This window comes from Trachurus japonicus, chromosome 3 (genome assembly GCF_045865225.1).
Source record: "Trachurus japonicus isolate A0001 chromosome 3, Traja_1.0".
NCBI lineage: Eukaryota > Metazoa > Chordata > Actinopteri > Carangiformes > Carangidae > Trachurus > Trachurus japonicus.
The window spans coordinates 26,681,039-26,694,920 of NC_140909.1; the positions used below are offsets into that span (position 1 = coordinate 26,681,039).

A 13,882-nucleotide genomic window follows, 5' to 3' on the forward strand; every position below is an offset into this window, starting at 1 on the left:
CTGGTCCACCTGCGGGAGACACCTGCACCTAATAGTTATTAATACTTATTAATACTAATTACTTGTTAATACTAATTAGTTATTAATTGACTGAGTGTTGACGTGATCGATCCAAGGGCATCACGATTATTATTATGTTTGTTCATTATTTCTAATCCACAGACAGTTTATCTCCTCCTAGTTATCTGGTTATAACAGGCTCACTATCACCTGTGATGTTGTTACTATTACAATTAACAACCATCTGCTATTCATAGTCTCTCTATCTATCTATCTATCTATCTATCTATCTATCTATCTATCTATCTATCTATCTATCTATCTATCTATCTATCTATCTATCTATCTATCTATCTTTTTCTCTCATTAAACCCGACAATAATGAACTGATGTCATTCATGTCAACTTGTAAAGAAAAGTGGCGAAATATAAATAAGCCTAAAAGTGACTTGACTCCATCACCGGACAGGTTCAGGTGATGGTTCATGGTCTGTCCACACCTGTACTCTGTAGCTACTCTGCCTCCGTCTCTTTAAAGTGGAGCGGGGCGGGTCACGTGTCCAGGCCCGGTGCCCCCTCCCCCTCCCCCTCCTCCTCCTCCCTCTCCTCCTCCGTGTCTTACCGGAGCCTGTGTGTGTGAGTGAGTGTGTGTTGATGTTGTAAACCGGCTACCGGCCTCCCTCCCTCCCTCCGCCGCTCCGTCCTCTCGGTGTCTCGGTGTGTAGCTATATAAAGGACAGGGGGATGTCCTCCCGCTGAGCTCCGCGGGGAAGATGCTGCCGCTGGGTCTGACGCTGCTGCTGCTGCTGCTGACGGCGGCCGCCGCCGACCTGTCCGTGACGGGCTCTGCGCCGCTCCGGGGGCCGGGGCTCGGCTTCTCCCCGCCGGTCCCCGCCTCCGCCTCCGCCGCGCCGCCCCTGCTCCTCCCGCAGCCCGGGGCGGAGTACGGGGCTCCCGGCATCGCCTTGGCCCGGTCCGCGGCGGGGGAGCCGACCGGCCCCGCGGAGGAGGAAGAGGGGGGGCAGCAGCATCACCACGGCGGCGGGTACCGGGTGGTCCAGTGGGAGTGGAGCTACGTCCAGACTCCGTACATCATCGCTATCTGGCTGCTGGTGGCCAGTGTGGCCAAGATCTGTAAGTGTGTGTGTTGGTGTGAGTGTGAGTTTGATCAGAGTGCAGCCTCAGATCAGTTCAGTCCGTAAAACTTAGTGAGCAGTCCTAACATGGAGATTACAGATCAGATACATGTAATGTTGTAGGCTAGCTATTGTGTTTACATGAGCTAATGATGTAATATAATAAGGAGGACTGAAACTCTTGGGATAGATGAGTTGAAGTGAAACAGTGACTGTCAGAGCCTTCAGGCTGTTGAATTGTAGAAGGACAACAGGTCCAGATGGACACTTGATATTCACATTCATCACGTGATTAGACACATCTGAAGATCTTTATGAGTTTCTGCAGCCTAACTCTGCTTTATTTACTGATCAACTCTGAAACAAGTTTGTAGAACTTGTGTATCAGACCTGATGTGGTCTGATGGAGGAGTGTATAGGGAATATGTGATGTTCACAGTAAGGACGTAAGCAGAGCCTCAGCACCTGACAGAAAAGTGTCAATAACAGAGAGAATCAAACAGAGAAGAGCAGCTGATCAGAGCCGTTACATGTTTACAAACAGGAAACATTATGATGTCTCTGCGTGAAGCTAATCTGAAGTCAGTCTGATGATCATCGAAGATGAATCGTTCACTGTCCGTTTTAAATCCCAGTTCCTGGTGAAGGAGCAGTGGCCGTGACTTTGGTGAAGAGTTTAGACTCAAACCAATGAGTTCCTTTAACGCCTCAGGAGTCAGAGCAGAACAAGACCAACAGGACTCCACTGTCTGTCCGACCCCAGTCCTCCTCACCCCTCCTCACCCCTTCTCACCCCTCCTCCTCCGCTCTTCCTCTGTCTTTTCTCTTCAAACATCTTGTTCCTCCGTCATGGCTCCATACACACACACAGGCATACACACAGAGTCGTGTTTCCTGAGCTGCTGCCTGGTGAGTCACTGCAGCAGGACAATAACATCCTATACTCGCTGCTTATTAATGTCGACATGTTACTGACACACACACACACACACACACTGAGGCTCTGTTCATTCAGCCGAATCTCTGGTCATGTGACCACGACTTGAGCTGCCAAACCACTGGATCACTGACGGCCTGATTTATATCAAACTTTGATTATTCTTAATCATTAAGCTCAAGCAGTGACAGAGAGAGAGAGAGGAGGTCAGAGGTCACAGTGTTACAGAGCTACACACCGAGAGTGAAGCGGAGGACCGACTCACTCCTCGGCCTTGGCCTGCTCATGTCATGATGTGCAGCTGCTGGAGGTGGAGGTGAGGGAGAGGAGGTGGAGTTGAGTTGTCCTGAGTCTCTGCAGCTTTAACGAAACATTTACAGACCTGAGATCAGAGAAATGTCCATCAGGTGCTTCAGAGTCAGAGTCAGTGGCGACCTGAAGATGAAGGATGAGAACGTGTATCTCCAGCCAGTAGCCCACTCACTGTTTATTCAGATACTTCACCGTGACGTGAACATCTCCAAGTCATCTAGTTTCCCTGTGTGGCTGTTGTTGTCACTGTTGTAACTGTTGTTGTAGTTGATGTTGTGACGTTTGTGGCTGTTGTTGTGTTTATTTCGACTGTTGTTGTGAAGTTTGTGACTGTTGTTACGACTATTGTTATGACTGTTGTTGTTACTGTGGTTGTGACAGCTTACTATTGTGACTGTTATCGTAATGACTTTTGAAACTGTTGTGACTGTTTTTGTGTCTGTTAATGTGACTGTTGTAAAAAAAAAAAAAAAAAAAGTTGTTGTGGCTGTTGTGACTATTGTGAGTTGGCTATTTGTGGCAGCTGTTGTGACTGATTTTGTACCTGTTGTGCATGTTGCTGTGTTTATTGTGACTGTCGTTGCGACTGTTATCACAGTGTCAGTGTGGTCTGTAACACCGCTTCATCACACAGCAGAGACAGACTGCTGTGTGATGCTCATGTTTGTTTGTGCTCGTACACGTGTTGTGTGTGTGTGTGAGAGAGAGAGAGAGAGAGAGAGAGAGGGAGTCAGAATACACTACAGTCTGTGTCTCCATGGTGATGAAGGATCATGTAACTGATTTGTGTAACACTTTGTCTGAACAGCACAGTGACCATCTGTGTGTGTGTGGTGTGTGTGTCTTTAGTTGTCTTCTATTGCCATCATGATCCCCCCCCCCATCTCTATCAGCTGGGTGGAGTTCATACTGTAGATATATACACTGACTGATATATATCTATGGGTGGAGTTCATAGATATATACACTGACTGATATGGGTGGAGTTGAGCTGATACAGGAAGTCGCTGTCAGGTTCATCTCAGAGTCACACACAGGCCGTGATGCTGTGTTTAAATGTAGATATGAGAACAGGAAATCCCGCTTCCTCATACAGTCACAGACTCGCTTTCAGCTTCACATCTAGATGTTTGTTTAGGATTCATACTGGCATTAGATCATCTACAGATACTCACTGTGTTGACATCTGGCTCCACCCACTCAGGGTTAGGGGGCCACATGATCGTTAAAAACTGACTCCAGATCCGTGTGGATGTGGTTTTATTTTCAGTCACCTACTGGAAATGAGCTTCAGAGTAGACCAAACGATTTTTCATCTAGAGCAACATCAGAGGTCAGAGGAGGAGACACAGACTCTATGAGTGGATTTACATCAAGCTCACAACATGTAAACACATATAAACAGACGTGAAAGTCAGAGCTCGTTAAAGCATCAGCCGTGTCTGATCTAAGTTAATGAATCACCAGCTCCTCTTTCATCCTCCTGTGATGTATGAACACTGTCACTGTGTGTGTGTGTGTGTGTGTGTGTGTGTGTGTGTGTGTGTGTAAGAGAGAGAGAGATCACTCGCAGCAGACCATGAATGGCTCCTCACACACACACTCACTGTGACATGTGCTCCTCCTCCTGCAGTGTTCCACTTCTCACAGCGTTTCACCACCGTGGTCCCCGAGAGCTGTATGCTGATCCTGCTGGGTCTGGTTCTCGGTGGGATCGTCCTCATAGCCAATAAGAAGCAGCTGTATCAGCTAGAGCCCGCCCTTTTCTTCCTCTTCCTGCTGCCGACCATCGTGGGCGATGCCGGCTACTTCATGCCGGCCCGCCTCTTCTTCGACAACCTGGGGGCCATCCTGACGTACGCCGTGGTGGGGACCCTGTGGAACGCCTTCTGCACCGGCTTCTGTCTGTACGCCGCAAAACTGCTGGGGGTCATAGGTCAGTCCCAGAGGTCATAGGTCACTGAGACCATGGGTCATCAGCGGGGTCATGTCTTAGTTACTGTATCCATGCGTATGTGTGTGTGTGCAGATGAGCGCGTGCAGGCCGATCTGATGGACTTCCTCTTGTTCGGGGCGTTGATCTCAGCTGTGGACCCGGTGGCCGTGATCGCTGTGTTCGAGGAGGTTCATGTCAACGACATGCTCTTCATCATCGTGTTTGGAGAGTCGCTGCTCAACGACGCCGTCACCGTGGTGAGAACACGACACATTCACACACCCACACACACATGGAAGAGAGAAAAAATGAATTCAGTCTCGTTGTAGTGTTTCTGTGTGTGTAGTTGTGTGTGTGTCCATAGGTTTGTCCACAGGTGTCTTGTCTCGTCTCTCTTCTCTCTGGACCTTCTCTGTTCTGAACCGACCCCTCCATAAGGGGCGGAGCCTCTGGGCCACTCTATGAAGCTCAGTAATCCATGAATAGTTGGATCAGAACAAGCAGCAACATATTTGGTATCAGTTGTGTGTGTGCGTGCGCGCGTGCACATTTGTGTGTCAGTGACAGCAGCTGGCTCATGTACCTCACACAGATCCAGATGTGGTCAGCAGATATCCTGACAGGGTCAGAGGTCAGATGTCAGTGTGTGTGAGATGAAGCGGCAGCAGTGAGAAGAGCAAACGGTTACATTGAGTCAGTACTGTGAGATTAAAGCAGATTAACTGTGCAGCGCTCTAATCCCCCGCAGCACTCAGAATATGAGCTAATCCACCAGATGGAAAATAACAGAGTGTGGGAATCAGGAGCAACTGAGAGACGTCAGAGACGTGAAAGAGATGTTAGAGTTGTTAGAGTCGTTAGAGACATTAGAGACGTTGGAGATGTTAGAGATGACAGAGACATTACAGATGTTAGACACAGGCCACCACACCAAGGAATCATAGGAAACAATAACAGTGAGCTTAGTGTTCCCACGGTGACACCCTCAGTCTCATGTGAATCATAACATTTTCTATATTATGTGATGTGATGTGGTGTTGTGTTACATTATACACTAACTCACACACACCTGCTGTTTGTAGTAACAACTTCACAACCACTGGATCTTGCAGAAACTCTTGTGTGCAAACATGACTCCAGAAAGAAAAACAACAACAAACCCTATTATGGTTTGTCCTGAGACATCATAACGTCACTGATGTTGTTCCCATAGTTACACTAGCTGCTCCTCTTCTTGTATTTTCCATCTGGCTCTGGTAGCAGCCAGTTTGTGAGCTGTAAAAGTAGCAACAAGAAGTCGGTGATGCTTCCTGACCGCTTTGCTGTTTAGCAGGCAGCTCATCTGGAATCATTGATATATGACATGTTTGATACCAGGCCTAAAGGTGTTGATTCTTACAGTGAAATTCGTGACTTTATCTTCTCAACAACAACAGCTGATGATGACCTAGTGTGTGAAACTGTCCGCCAGTTTCCCATGATGCTCTCTGTTTCCGTGCTGCAGGTCCTGTATAAAGTGTACATCTCCTTTGTGGAGGTGGGACCAGCCAACGTTCAGACAGCTGATTACTTTAAAGGAGTCGGTGAGTCCATGGGACAGAGCACCATGACCTCTGACCTCTGACCTGTGACCTCACCCTGCCTCCTCTTCCTCCTTAGCCTCCTTCCTCATCGTCAGTATCGGGGGGACTCTGGTGGGTCTGGTCTTCGCCGTCATCCTCGGCTTCATCACTCGCTTCACCAAGAAGGTTCGAATCATCGAGCCGCTCTTCGTCTTCCTGCTCGTCTACCTGGCGTATCTAACGGCCGAGCTCTTCTCACTGTCCGCCATCCTGTCGTAAGTCTACCACTCAAACCAGAGTGACCAATATGGCCAGTTCAGCCACTTCAAACCAGTTCAACCAGTAACTACCAACATTATATAATAACCAGTATGACCAGTAGGCTAACAGTATAACTAGTTAAACCAGTGCAACCAGTACAACCGATATAACCAGTTCAACCAGTTAAAACTGTAAAATCAGTAGAATCAGTAGAACCAGTGCGGCCAGTGATCACACACTGGGTCCCATGCTTAACATTTCTCTCTTAAAGGGATAGTTCAACATTTTTTACCTATTGCCATAAGCCCTATAGTCATAGCAGTAGGTTGGTTCGTTACCTTTAATTATCAGTGCATGTTGTTTTGACGCGAGCTGCTCAGCTAACACAATTGAGGTAATGGTACAGGTTCCCCTGTCCCTCATCAAACTCATCAAATACACAATCCAACAACTCCAAAACCCTCTCGTGGACAAGTTGTGACCTGCACATTCACCACGCTATGAGATAACAATGTAACGTCACCAGACGGAGTTGTTTTAGAGGCAAATGCAGCTGGAACTACATTCCAGGCACGGATGCTCGGCAGAGTGACTTTAAAAGCGCAAGTAGTTCTGCTTCATGTGTCGTAATGTTACATAATTATACATTATTTCATAGCGTGGTGAATGTGCAGGTTACAACTTCTCCACGAGAGTGTTTTGGAGTTGTTGGATTGTGTATTTGATGAGTTTTCTCCATTGTGTTCACTGAGCAGCTCACGTCTCTGCCCCGCTGATCTCAAAACAACATGCACCAGGGGCGGTGCGTGGCGCAGTGGTTAGAGCGGCTGCCCCATGTAGAGGCTGCAGTCCTCGCCGCAGGTGGCCCCGGTTCGAATCCCGCGTCGGGCAGCCCTTTCCTGCATGTCATTCCCCCTCTCTCTGCCTCCCCCTTTCCTGTCTATCTCTACTGGGTACTATCAAATAAAGGCAAAAAGCCAAAAAATATTTAAAAAAAACAAAAAAACAACATGCACCAACAATTAAGGGTAATGAACCTACTGCTATGACTATAGAGATTATGGCGTGCATTTGCCAAAATGTTGAACTATCCCTTTAAACCTTTTTAATCTGTTAATGTTTGACATCAGAGTCATTAAAGTGGTTTTACTGTCATCACTGGTTTACCTGGTTTTGCTGCTGCCTCAGTAACCCTCTACCAGCTGCTGGGAGTTTTAACCTCTGACCCCCCTGCTCCCCCCCCCCCCCCCAGTATGACCTTCTGTGGGATTGGTGCCAATAAGTATGTGGAGGCCAACATTTCCCAAAAGTCTCGGACAACGGTGAAGTACACAATGAAGACCCTGGCCAGCATCGCCGAGACCATCATCTTCATCTTCCTCGGCATCTCGGCTGTGGACAAGTCCAAATGGGCCTGGGACACGGGGCTGGTGTCCTGCACCCTCATCTTCATCTTCGTCTTCAGAGCCATGGGTCAGTCACTTCCTCCTTAACCTTCACCCTCTCCTGCTGCAGAGACTCAGTGTTGATCAGCTGATCGTTTAACCCTGACTCCTCCGACCTCTGGTGACCTCTGCCCTCCAGGTGTGATCGGTCAGACCTGGGTCTTGAACCGGTTCCGGCTCGTTCCTCTGGACAAGATCGACCAGGTGGTGATGTCATATGGTGGCCTGCGGGGGGCAGTGGCCTTCGCCCTGGTGGTGCTCCTGGATGGCGAACAAGTGAGAGCCAAAGATTACTTTGTTGCCACGACGATCGTGGTCGTCTTCTTCACAGTCATGTTCCAGGTAAGAGCCACTTCCTGTGTGTGCTTGTGAGCTTTATCCTGATGATGACTACAACACTGGTCTCTGCAGGTTTAAGTCTGGTTTAGGTTTCAGTCCAGTTCAGATCTGGTTCAGGTCTGGTCCTGCTCTATATGTTGAGACTGAGCTTCCGGCAGAGGATCATGGGACATATGTTTATTGTGTGTTGATGTCTTTGTCTCAGGGTCTCACCATCAAACCTCTGGTCAAATGGCTCAAAGTTCCTCGTTCCACCAACAGGAAGCCGACAATCAATGAGGAGATCCATGAAAGGGTGAGAGCTCCTCCTCTTCCTCCACCTTCTCCTTTTTTCCTTCTCTCCTTGACTCAAGACAGTTTCAGGTATCAAAAGAACCAAAAACTTGATCCATCCTAAACTGCATGTGTTTGTGTGTGTGCTTCAGGCCTTTGACCACATCCTGACAGCTGTAGAGGACATCGCCGGGCTGCAGGGATACCACCACTGGAGAGACAAGTGAGTCATAATGACATCACTGTGACATTTGTTACTGATGCAATGACTGACAGTGACCAGCAGGGGGAGCTGTGGTCATGTGATTGAGCTGGGTCATCAGTTCTTACCGTGCCCTCTCTCTGACTCTCTCTCTTTCCAGGTGGGAGCAGTTTGATAAGAACTACCTGAGTAAGCTGCTGCTCAGAAAGTCTGTGTACAGGAAGAGTGAGCTATGGGAAGCCTATCAGAAGATCAACATCAGAGACGCCATCAATGTCATTGATCAGGTGAGGCAGGGACATCAGAGGAGCAGCAGACTGAGGACAGTCTCTCACACACATATATACATACTGTTCAAAGAAAACGGGCATGGAGGGAAACACATGAGTGGGAAAAGAACCTGCAGCTGGTCTCCAAGACGACCTCAGGATGAGGACTGACCTCACAGAGACACGTTAGTGCTATACAGGTCTCCTACCCTAACCTTTGACCTGTGTGTGTGTGTGTGTGTGTGCAGGGTGGGAACGTCTTGACCTCAGCCAGACTGTCTCTGCCCTCCATGGCCAGCAGAGCCTCCTTCCCCGAGGTTACCAATGTCACCAACTACCTGTGAGTCAGTGTGAGGGGCTCAGTCTCAGACTGTCTGTTCTGTATCTGGTTGAATGATGTGTCTTAACTAGTGATGTCACGATAATAGATTTTCTTGGTACGATTATTGTCAGAGAAATAATCACGGTATTACGATTATCACGATTATTATGCATTAATCAATTTCACAACACTATGTATGTGTAAAATCAAATATAGTCTAAATAATTACGAAGCTAATTAGGGGCTGTGTCCACCAGACGCGTTTTCAGCGCTCTGGGCGTCTATTTTACATTCAAACCCTATTGAGTTGGGCGCTCACAGCGCTCAGCGCCCTCGGCGGTAAAACGCCCTGGGCGCTTGCTTCTTTTTGTCGCGGCGCTCAGAGCGCTTCGAGTTGAAATCTGTTCAACTTTTAGAACAGCGCCGCGCTCGTCAATGTCACTTTTCACCGCACTGACCAATCAGAATCAAGAAGGGGCGGGACATACGTTACCGACAGCAACACAACCGGAGACGTGGCTCGGTTTATATCATGACCCACACTTGTATTGAAGGTAGGCCGACCTCAGGGTCCATGTCAAAAGCTGCTGCTAATGCTATTGTGTATTTCTTACACTCGTTGTAGTGTTTACATTAAACAAGGCCGGAACACGGAAGTGTCAGAGGACTCGTTTTGTAACCTAGCAACAGCGGCATTCTAACGAGGGAGAGAGAGAGCGCTATGCGCTGGGAAAGCAGCGCTGAGAGCGCTGTCAGAGCTGAAAACGCGTCTGGTGGACACAGCCCCTATTTACACAAAATATTTTAAGTATCTATTAATAAAGGACCAATTATATTCCCCAGGGGAATTAATTGTCATATTAACCAAGTGTTTAAGTTTATTTTAATCTTTTTTTTTCTTTCTTTTTTTTAAATTACAAATGACACACAAACTTTTAAATTCCTACCGATTCAATGTTACATTAGGTAACTGGACCAGTATCTGTGCATTTGCCTTTACTTTGTCGCACAGTTGCCAAGATGGTTCCGATATAATCTATTTTGGAAAGTGACGGTATTTAGGAATCTTTGCGATAAATTAATTGTGGCGTTTAATACCACGATTAATTGTGAAAGCAAGTAATCGTGACATCCCTAGTCTCAACGTCATGTCAGTGGGATCATGCTAACAGGCTAACGTGATGTTGGCGTGTTCCAGGCGTGAGAACGGCAGCGGCGTGTGTCTGGACCTTCAGGCGATCGACAACGTTCCCGGAGCCAAGGTGGAGGAGGACACAGAGACACACCACGTCCTCGCAGAGAACCTGTACAAACCCAGGAGACGGGTACACACTCACACACACACTCACACAATGTGCTGTAGGTGGACACCCCCCCAGTGAGGTCCTGCCACCTCAGGGTCCTTGAGGATTCTGGGTGTCAACCACGCATCATGACACACGTCTTTCAGCGAAAACCTCTGTGACCTGGATGAACACATCAGGACTGATCGTGTGTGTGTGTGTGTGTGTGTGTGTGTGTGTGTTACAGTATCAGTCCCACTACAGCCGACACTTCATGCCTCTGGGGGAGAAGGAGCGTCAGGACCGTGAGGTGTTTCAGAGGAACATGAGGAGCCGCATGGAGACGTTCAAATCCACCAGATACAAACGACACAAGAAGGAGCGCAGCCTCAAGAAGGTCTCACACACACAGCTTTATTCTCTCTCTCTTATTTACATCTCTTTCTTTTTTTAGGCAACACACATGCATTCAGCCCTAATGAACGGCTTCATCTGCTGATTACAGTCTTGTTGCCGCTCTCTGTTATGACAGAGCGGCACGCTGATTGGCTTACTGAAAGTTGCCTGCTTCCTGTTTTGGCTGCAGCTGAACTCTTGTGTTTATTCTTCCTCCAACAGCGCCGAGGATCCGATTCCAAGGAGGACGGCAGCGACAAACCCAGACGCAACGTCAGCTGGCAGGACAAAGGTAACGGGTTGTGGGGGTCACTGGTCTAAGATGTGACCTCACCTTTTCATTTAACACCTCTGTTGCACCTGTACTCACGCATCCTGTTCTGGATTAAAGGTCTGCAAGTGAGTGTCTGTGTGTCTGTGTTCAGACCCAGTGGTGGTTCCTGTGGAGTCAGAGGAGGATAAGGGCGGACACTCAGACCCAGAGAAGGAGGATGACGTTGGGATCACCTTTATAGCGCGGAAGGCCGAGACACCCAAACAGAGACCAAAATCAGGTACAAGTCACTGCCTGACTCCGCCTCTAACTCTCAGCTAATCCAACCATGGTCAAAGAGGAGGGGCATGTGGGTGGAGCAGAGACTTCAGTGCATAATAGTTTAATTACTGTGGCGAGCGTATGCCTCTGTAGGCACAGTTGGATGTCTTTGCTATATGGCTAATCCAAGGCTAATTCATCTGCTGGCTACTTAGCTAGTTGTTAGGAATAGAGGGATTGTAGCTCCTCCTTTTCTTTCTTCTCTCTTTCCCCCTGTTTTTTCCACAAATAAATGGACTGGTTTTCATAAGAGAACTAAGAGGTGTGGTTAGGTGAAGACTGAAGACGCACCTTCCCCTCCTAAATACCAGCCTGTTGCACCAACACACATCCACCATCGTTCTTTTTAAAACCCTGAACTGAAAGCCACGCAGACGGAGCTCTCTGCTCCCAAGAGAGCCAAGGTCTGTGCTGGCGGCGGTGTCGTCCTGGAAGACCAGCTACCTCCGATCGGCCGACTCACCTCCACAGTCCATCTCTGCTCTGCTTCTTTTCCCCGGTCTTTCTCCTTCACACACACTCCAGTTTAGGACTAGCATCTGCTAACAGTAGTAAGGCCCAGTGTGTAAACTGGGGGGAAAACGGTGACATCTAGCGTTCAGATTCTAGATTGCAACACTCACTCGCTCGCTTTCTGGCCGGCTGGATTTTCCGTACAAACATTGCGGCGCAAGATGGCAACTCTCTCTAAAACAAGACCCTTATTATGTATATATAAAAGAATATTTATAAGGCTACGAAAACCAAACAAATTTTATTTTATAGTGATTATACACTTATACTCTTTATTCATGGGTAGTATATTCAGATTTTGCCAATAAACCTTGAGCCCCCCAGTCTCCTGATTGGCCGGTTGCATATGTATTATTGTTGAGATGTTTTGATATGCCTGATGAAGGTCACATTGACTGAAACGTTGCTTTAATAAAACGATAACTGAGAGTGAGACAGTGTGCGGGAGCTTCATCTGAATTTTGGGTTATGCCCTCCTCCTACGCACCTGTGCCTTCAGGCGTGCTGACACCTAGCCCTCATCTTTGGGGTCAATAAACCTTACCAAATATTACACACTGGACCCTTAAATCTCCCTAGACCCGACGAGTCTGTAGCACTAGTGAACAAGCCAGCTAGTAGAGGAGCTTTTTGTTCATGTTTATGTCCTCCTGTGTATCCTTCCTCAGTCCCAGCAGCTCTGGAGGGGAGTCAGAGTCCGCCCCCCGCGCCCCCCTCCCCCACCAGTGGAGACAGCCACCTCCCATGGAAAGGCAGCGTGGGATCCCCCCCTCCCTGTGTCTCTGTTGAGGCCACAAAGATCATCCCTGTGGACCTGCAGCAGGCCTGGAACCAGAGCATCTCCTCCCTGGAAAGCATCTCTTCCCCACCCGCCCCTGCCGAAGCCGTCCACCCCCGGGTGAGCGCCCTCTCCAGACTGGGTGGCCCCCGCCCCGCCTCCTACACCCCGCCGGGAAGCATGGGGGGCAGCACCTCCTCCATCGGAGCCCAGGTGTCGCAGGGCTCGTTCCACTTCCCCGACAGGAAGAAGAAGGAGGAGGAAGAGGAGGAGGAGGAGGAGGGGGGTGCGCTGCAGGAGATGCAGCCACTCATGTCGTCTCTGAGGCCTCCCACCTCCCTGTCCCCACCCCCACCTCCCCCAGGCTCCGCCCCTGGCTCAGGGAGGAAGAGGAACCCCTGTGTCTACCTGAGGAGCCTGGTGACAGCGCCCCCGCCTGGCAGCAGTGAGCCGTACAGCCGAGGCCCCACCCAGCTGTGACCACAGGTCCAAGATCAGTAACACACGCACACACAATCGCACAAACGCACCTGTCAGGCCGTCCAATCACGAACCAACTCTAACCTCCAATCACACCCTCCTCTGGGATCATGTGGTCATTAGGTCTGATGATGGCAAAGCATCATCATCATCCTCACATCACCAGCTGCCGTGACCTCTGACCCTATCTGACACCCAGGACTTTCAGAATAAAAGTCCACACATCTGAGGGGACATTTTTAATTAAATCTTATATTATAAATTATATGACCTCATGTCAGAAACATCCACAGAGATTCTTCATTACAGCTCTCTGACACACACATGCACACACACACGCACACATACTCACATTTCATTCATAAATCTGATTTATTCTATATTTTCTGACATCAAATCTCATGTTCAGACTCAAACACCAGTTTGTGTCCATCCGTCCGTCCGTCCTCTGACTGAGAAAAAAGAAAAGAAAAAGAACATAATTTTCTCAAACAACTGATCACTGTTGTTCCTGGGGACTGTGTTCAGCAGCAGATGAAAAACTGGTGCTGTAGTGAGTGTTTGGAGCAGTAGGATGGTTTGAGTCAGGATAAACTGTAATGTGTGTTTCCATTGTGATGAAGGAACAAGTGATTGTTGTGTATACCAGTTTGAGTGTGAACATGAGATTTGAGGACAAACATCAGGTTCATGTTGAGTCTGGTGTCGTCGGCACTGGCGGCATCGTCAGCTCTGATTGATCACTGATGTTTGACGTGTTCAGTTTACAGCTGATCCCTCATCAATACCCAGTACACACTTGAATCTTTGTCATCACCTGTAATCAATCACGTCACGGACACA

General features: G+C 48.4%; 2 protein-coding genes across 2 annotated transcripts in view; one reads left to right on the top strand and one right to left on the bottom strand.

Moving 5' to 3' along the window:
- The window catches only part of LOC146990054 (isocitrate dehydrogenase [NAD] subunit alpha, mitochondrial), a 242,259-nt gene that overhangs the window by 145,192 nt on the left and 83,185 nt on the right, over positions 1 to 13,882 (bottom strand). The gene's annotated exons all lie outside the window — the stretch shown is intronic.
- On the top strand, positions 635 to 13,236 carry slc9a5 (solute carrier family 9 member A5). The gene is made up of 16 exons (XM_085768216.1): positions 635 to 1,134; positions 4,019 to 4,321; positions 4,415 to 4,578; positions 5,826 to 5,904; positions 5,981 to 6,158; positions 7,397 to 7,617; positions 7,729 to 7,931; positions 8,134 to 8,223; positions 8,354 to 8,424; positions 8,564 to 8,690; positions 8,921 to 9,012; positions 10,193 to 10,319; positions 10,525 to 10,674; positions 10,896 to 10,965; positions 11,099 to 11,227; positions 12,450 to 13,236. Exons 1-16 carry the CDS (start codon positions 774 to 776, stop codon positions 13,037 to 13,039), a joined length of 2,955 nt encoding a protein of 984 aa, XP_085624342.1. The 5' UTR covers positions 635 to 773; the 3' UTR covers positions 13,040 to 13,236.

Bases quoted from the DNA above. Each gene is read 5' to 3' on its own strand.
- slc9a5 (XM_085768216.1), top strand. From the start codon at position 774: ATGCTGCCGCTGGGTCTGACGCTGCTGCTGCTGCTGCTGACGGCGGCC. The intron at 7,932-8,133 runs GTAAGAGCCACT...TCTTTGTCTCAG, and splicing joins TCTTCACAGTCATGTTCCAG to GGTCTCACCATCAAACCTCT. The intron at 10,675-10,895 runs GTCTCACACACA...TTCCTCCAACAG, and splicing joins AGGAGCGCAGCCTCAAGAAG to CGCCGAGGATCCGATTCCAA.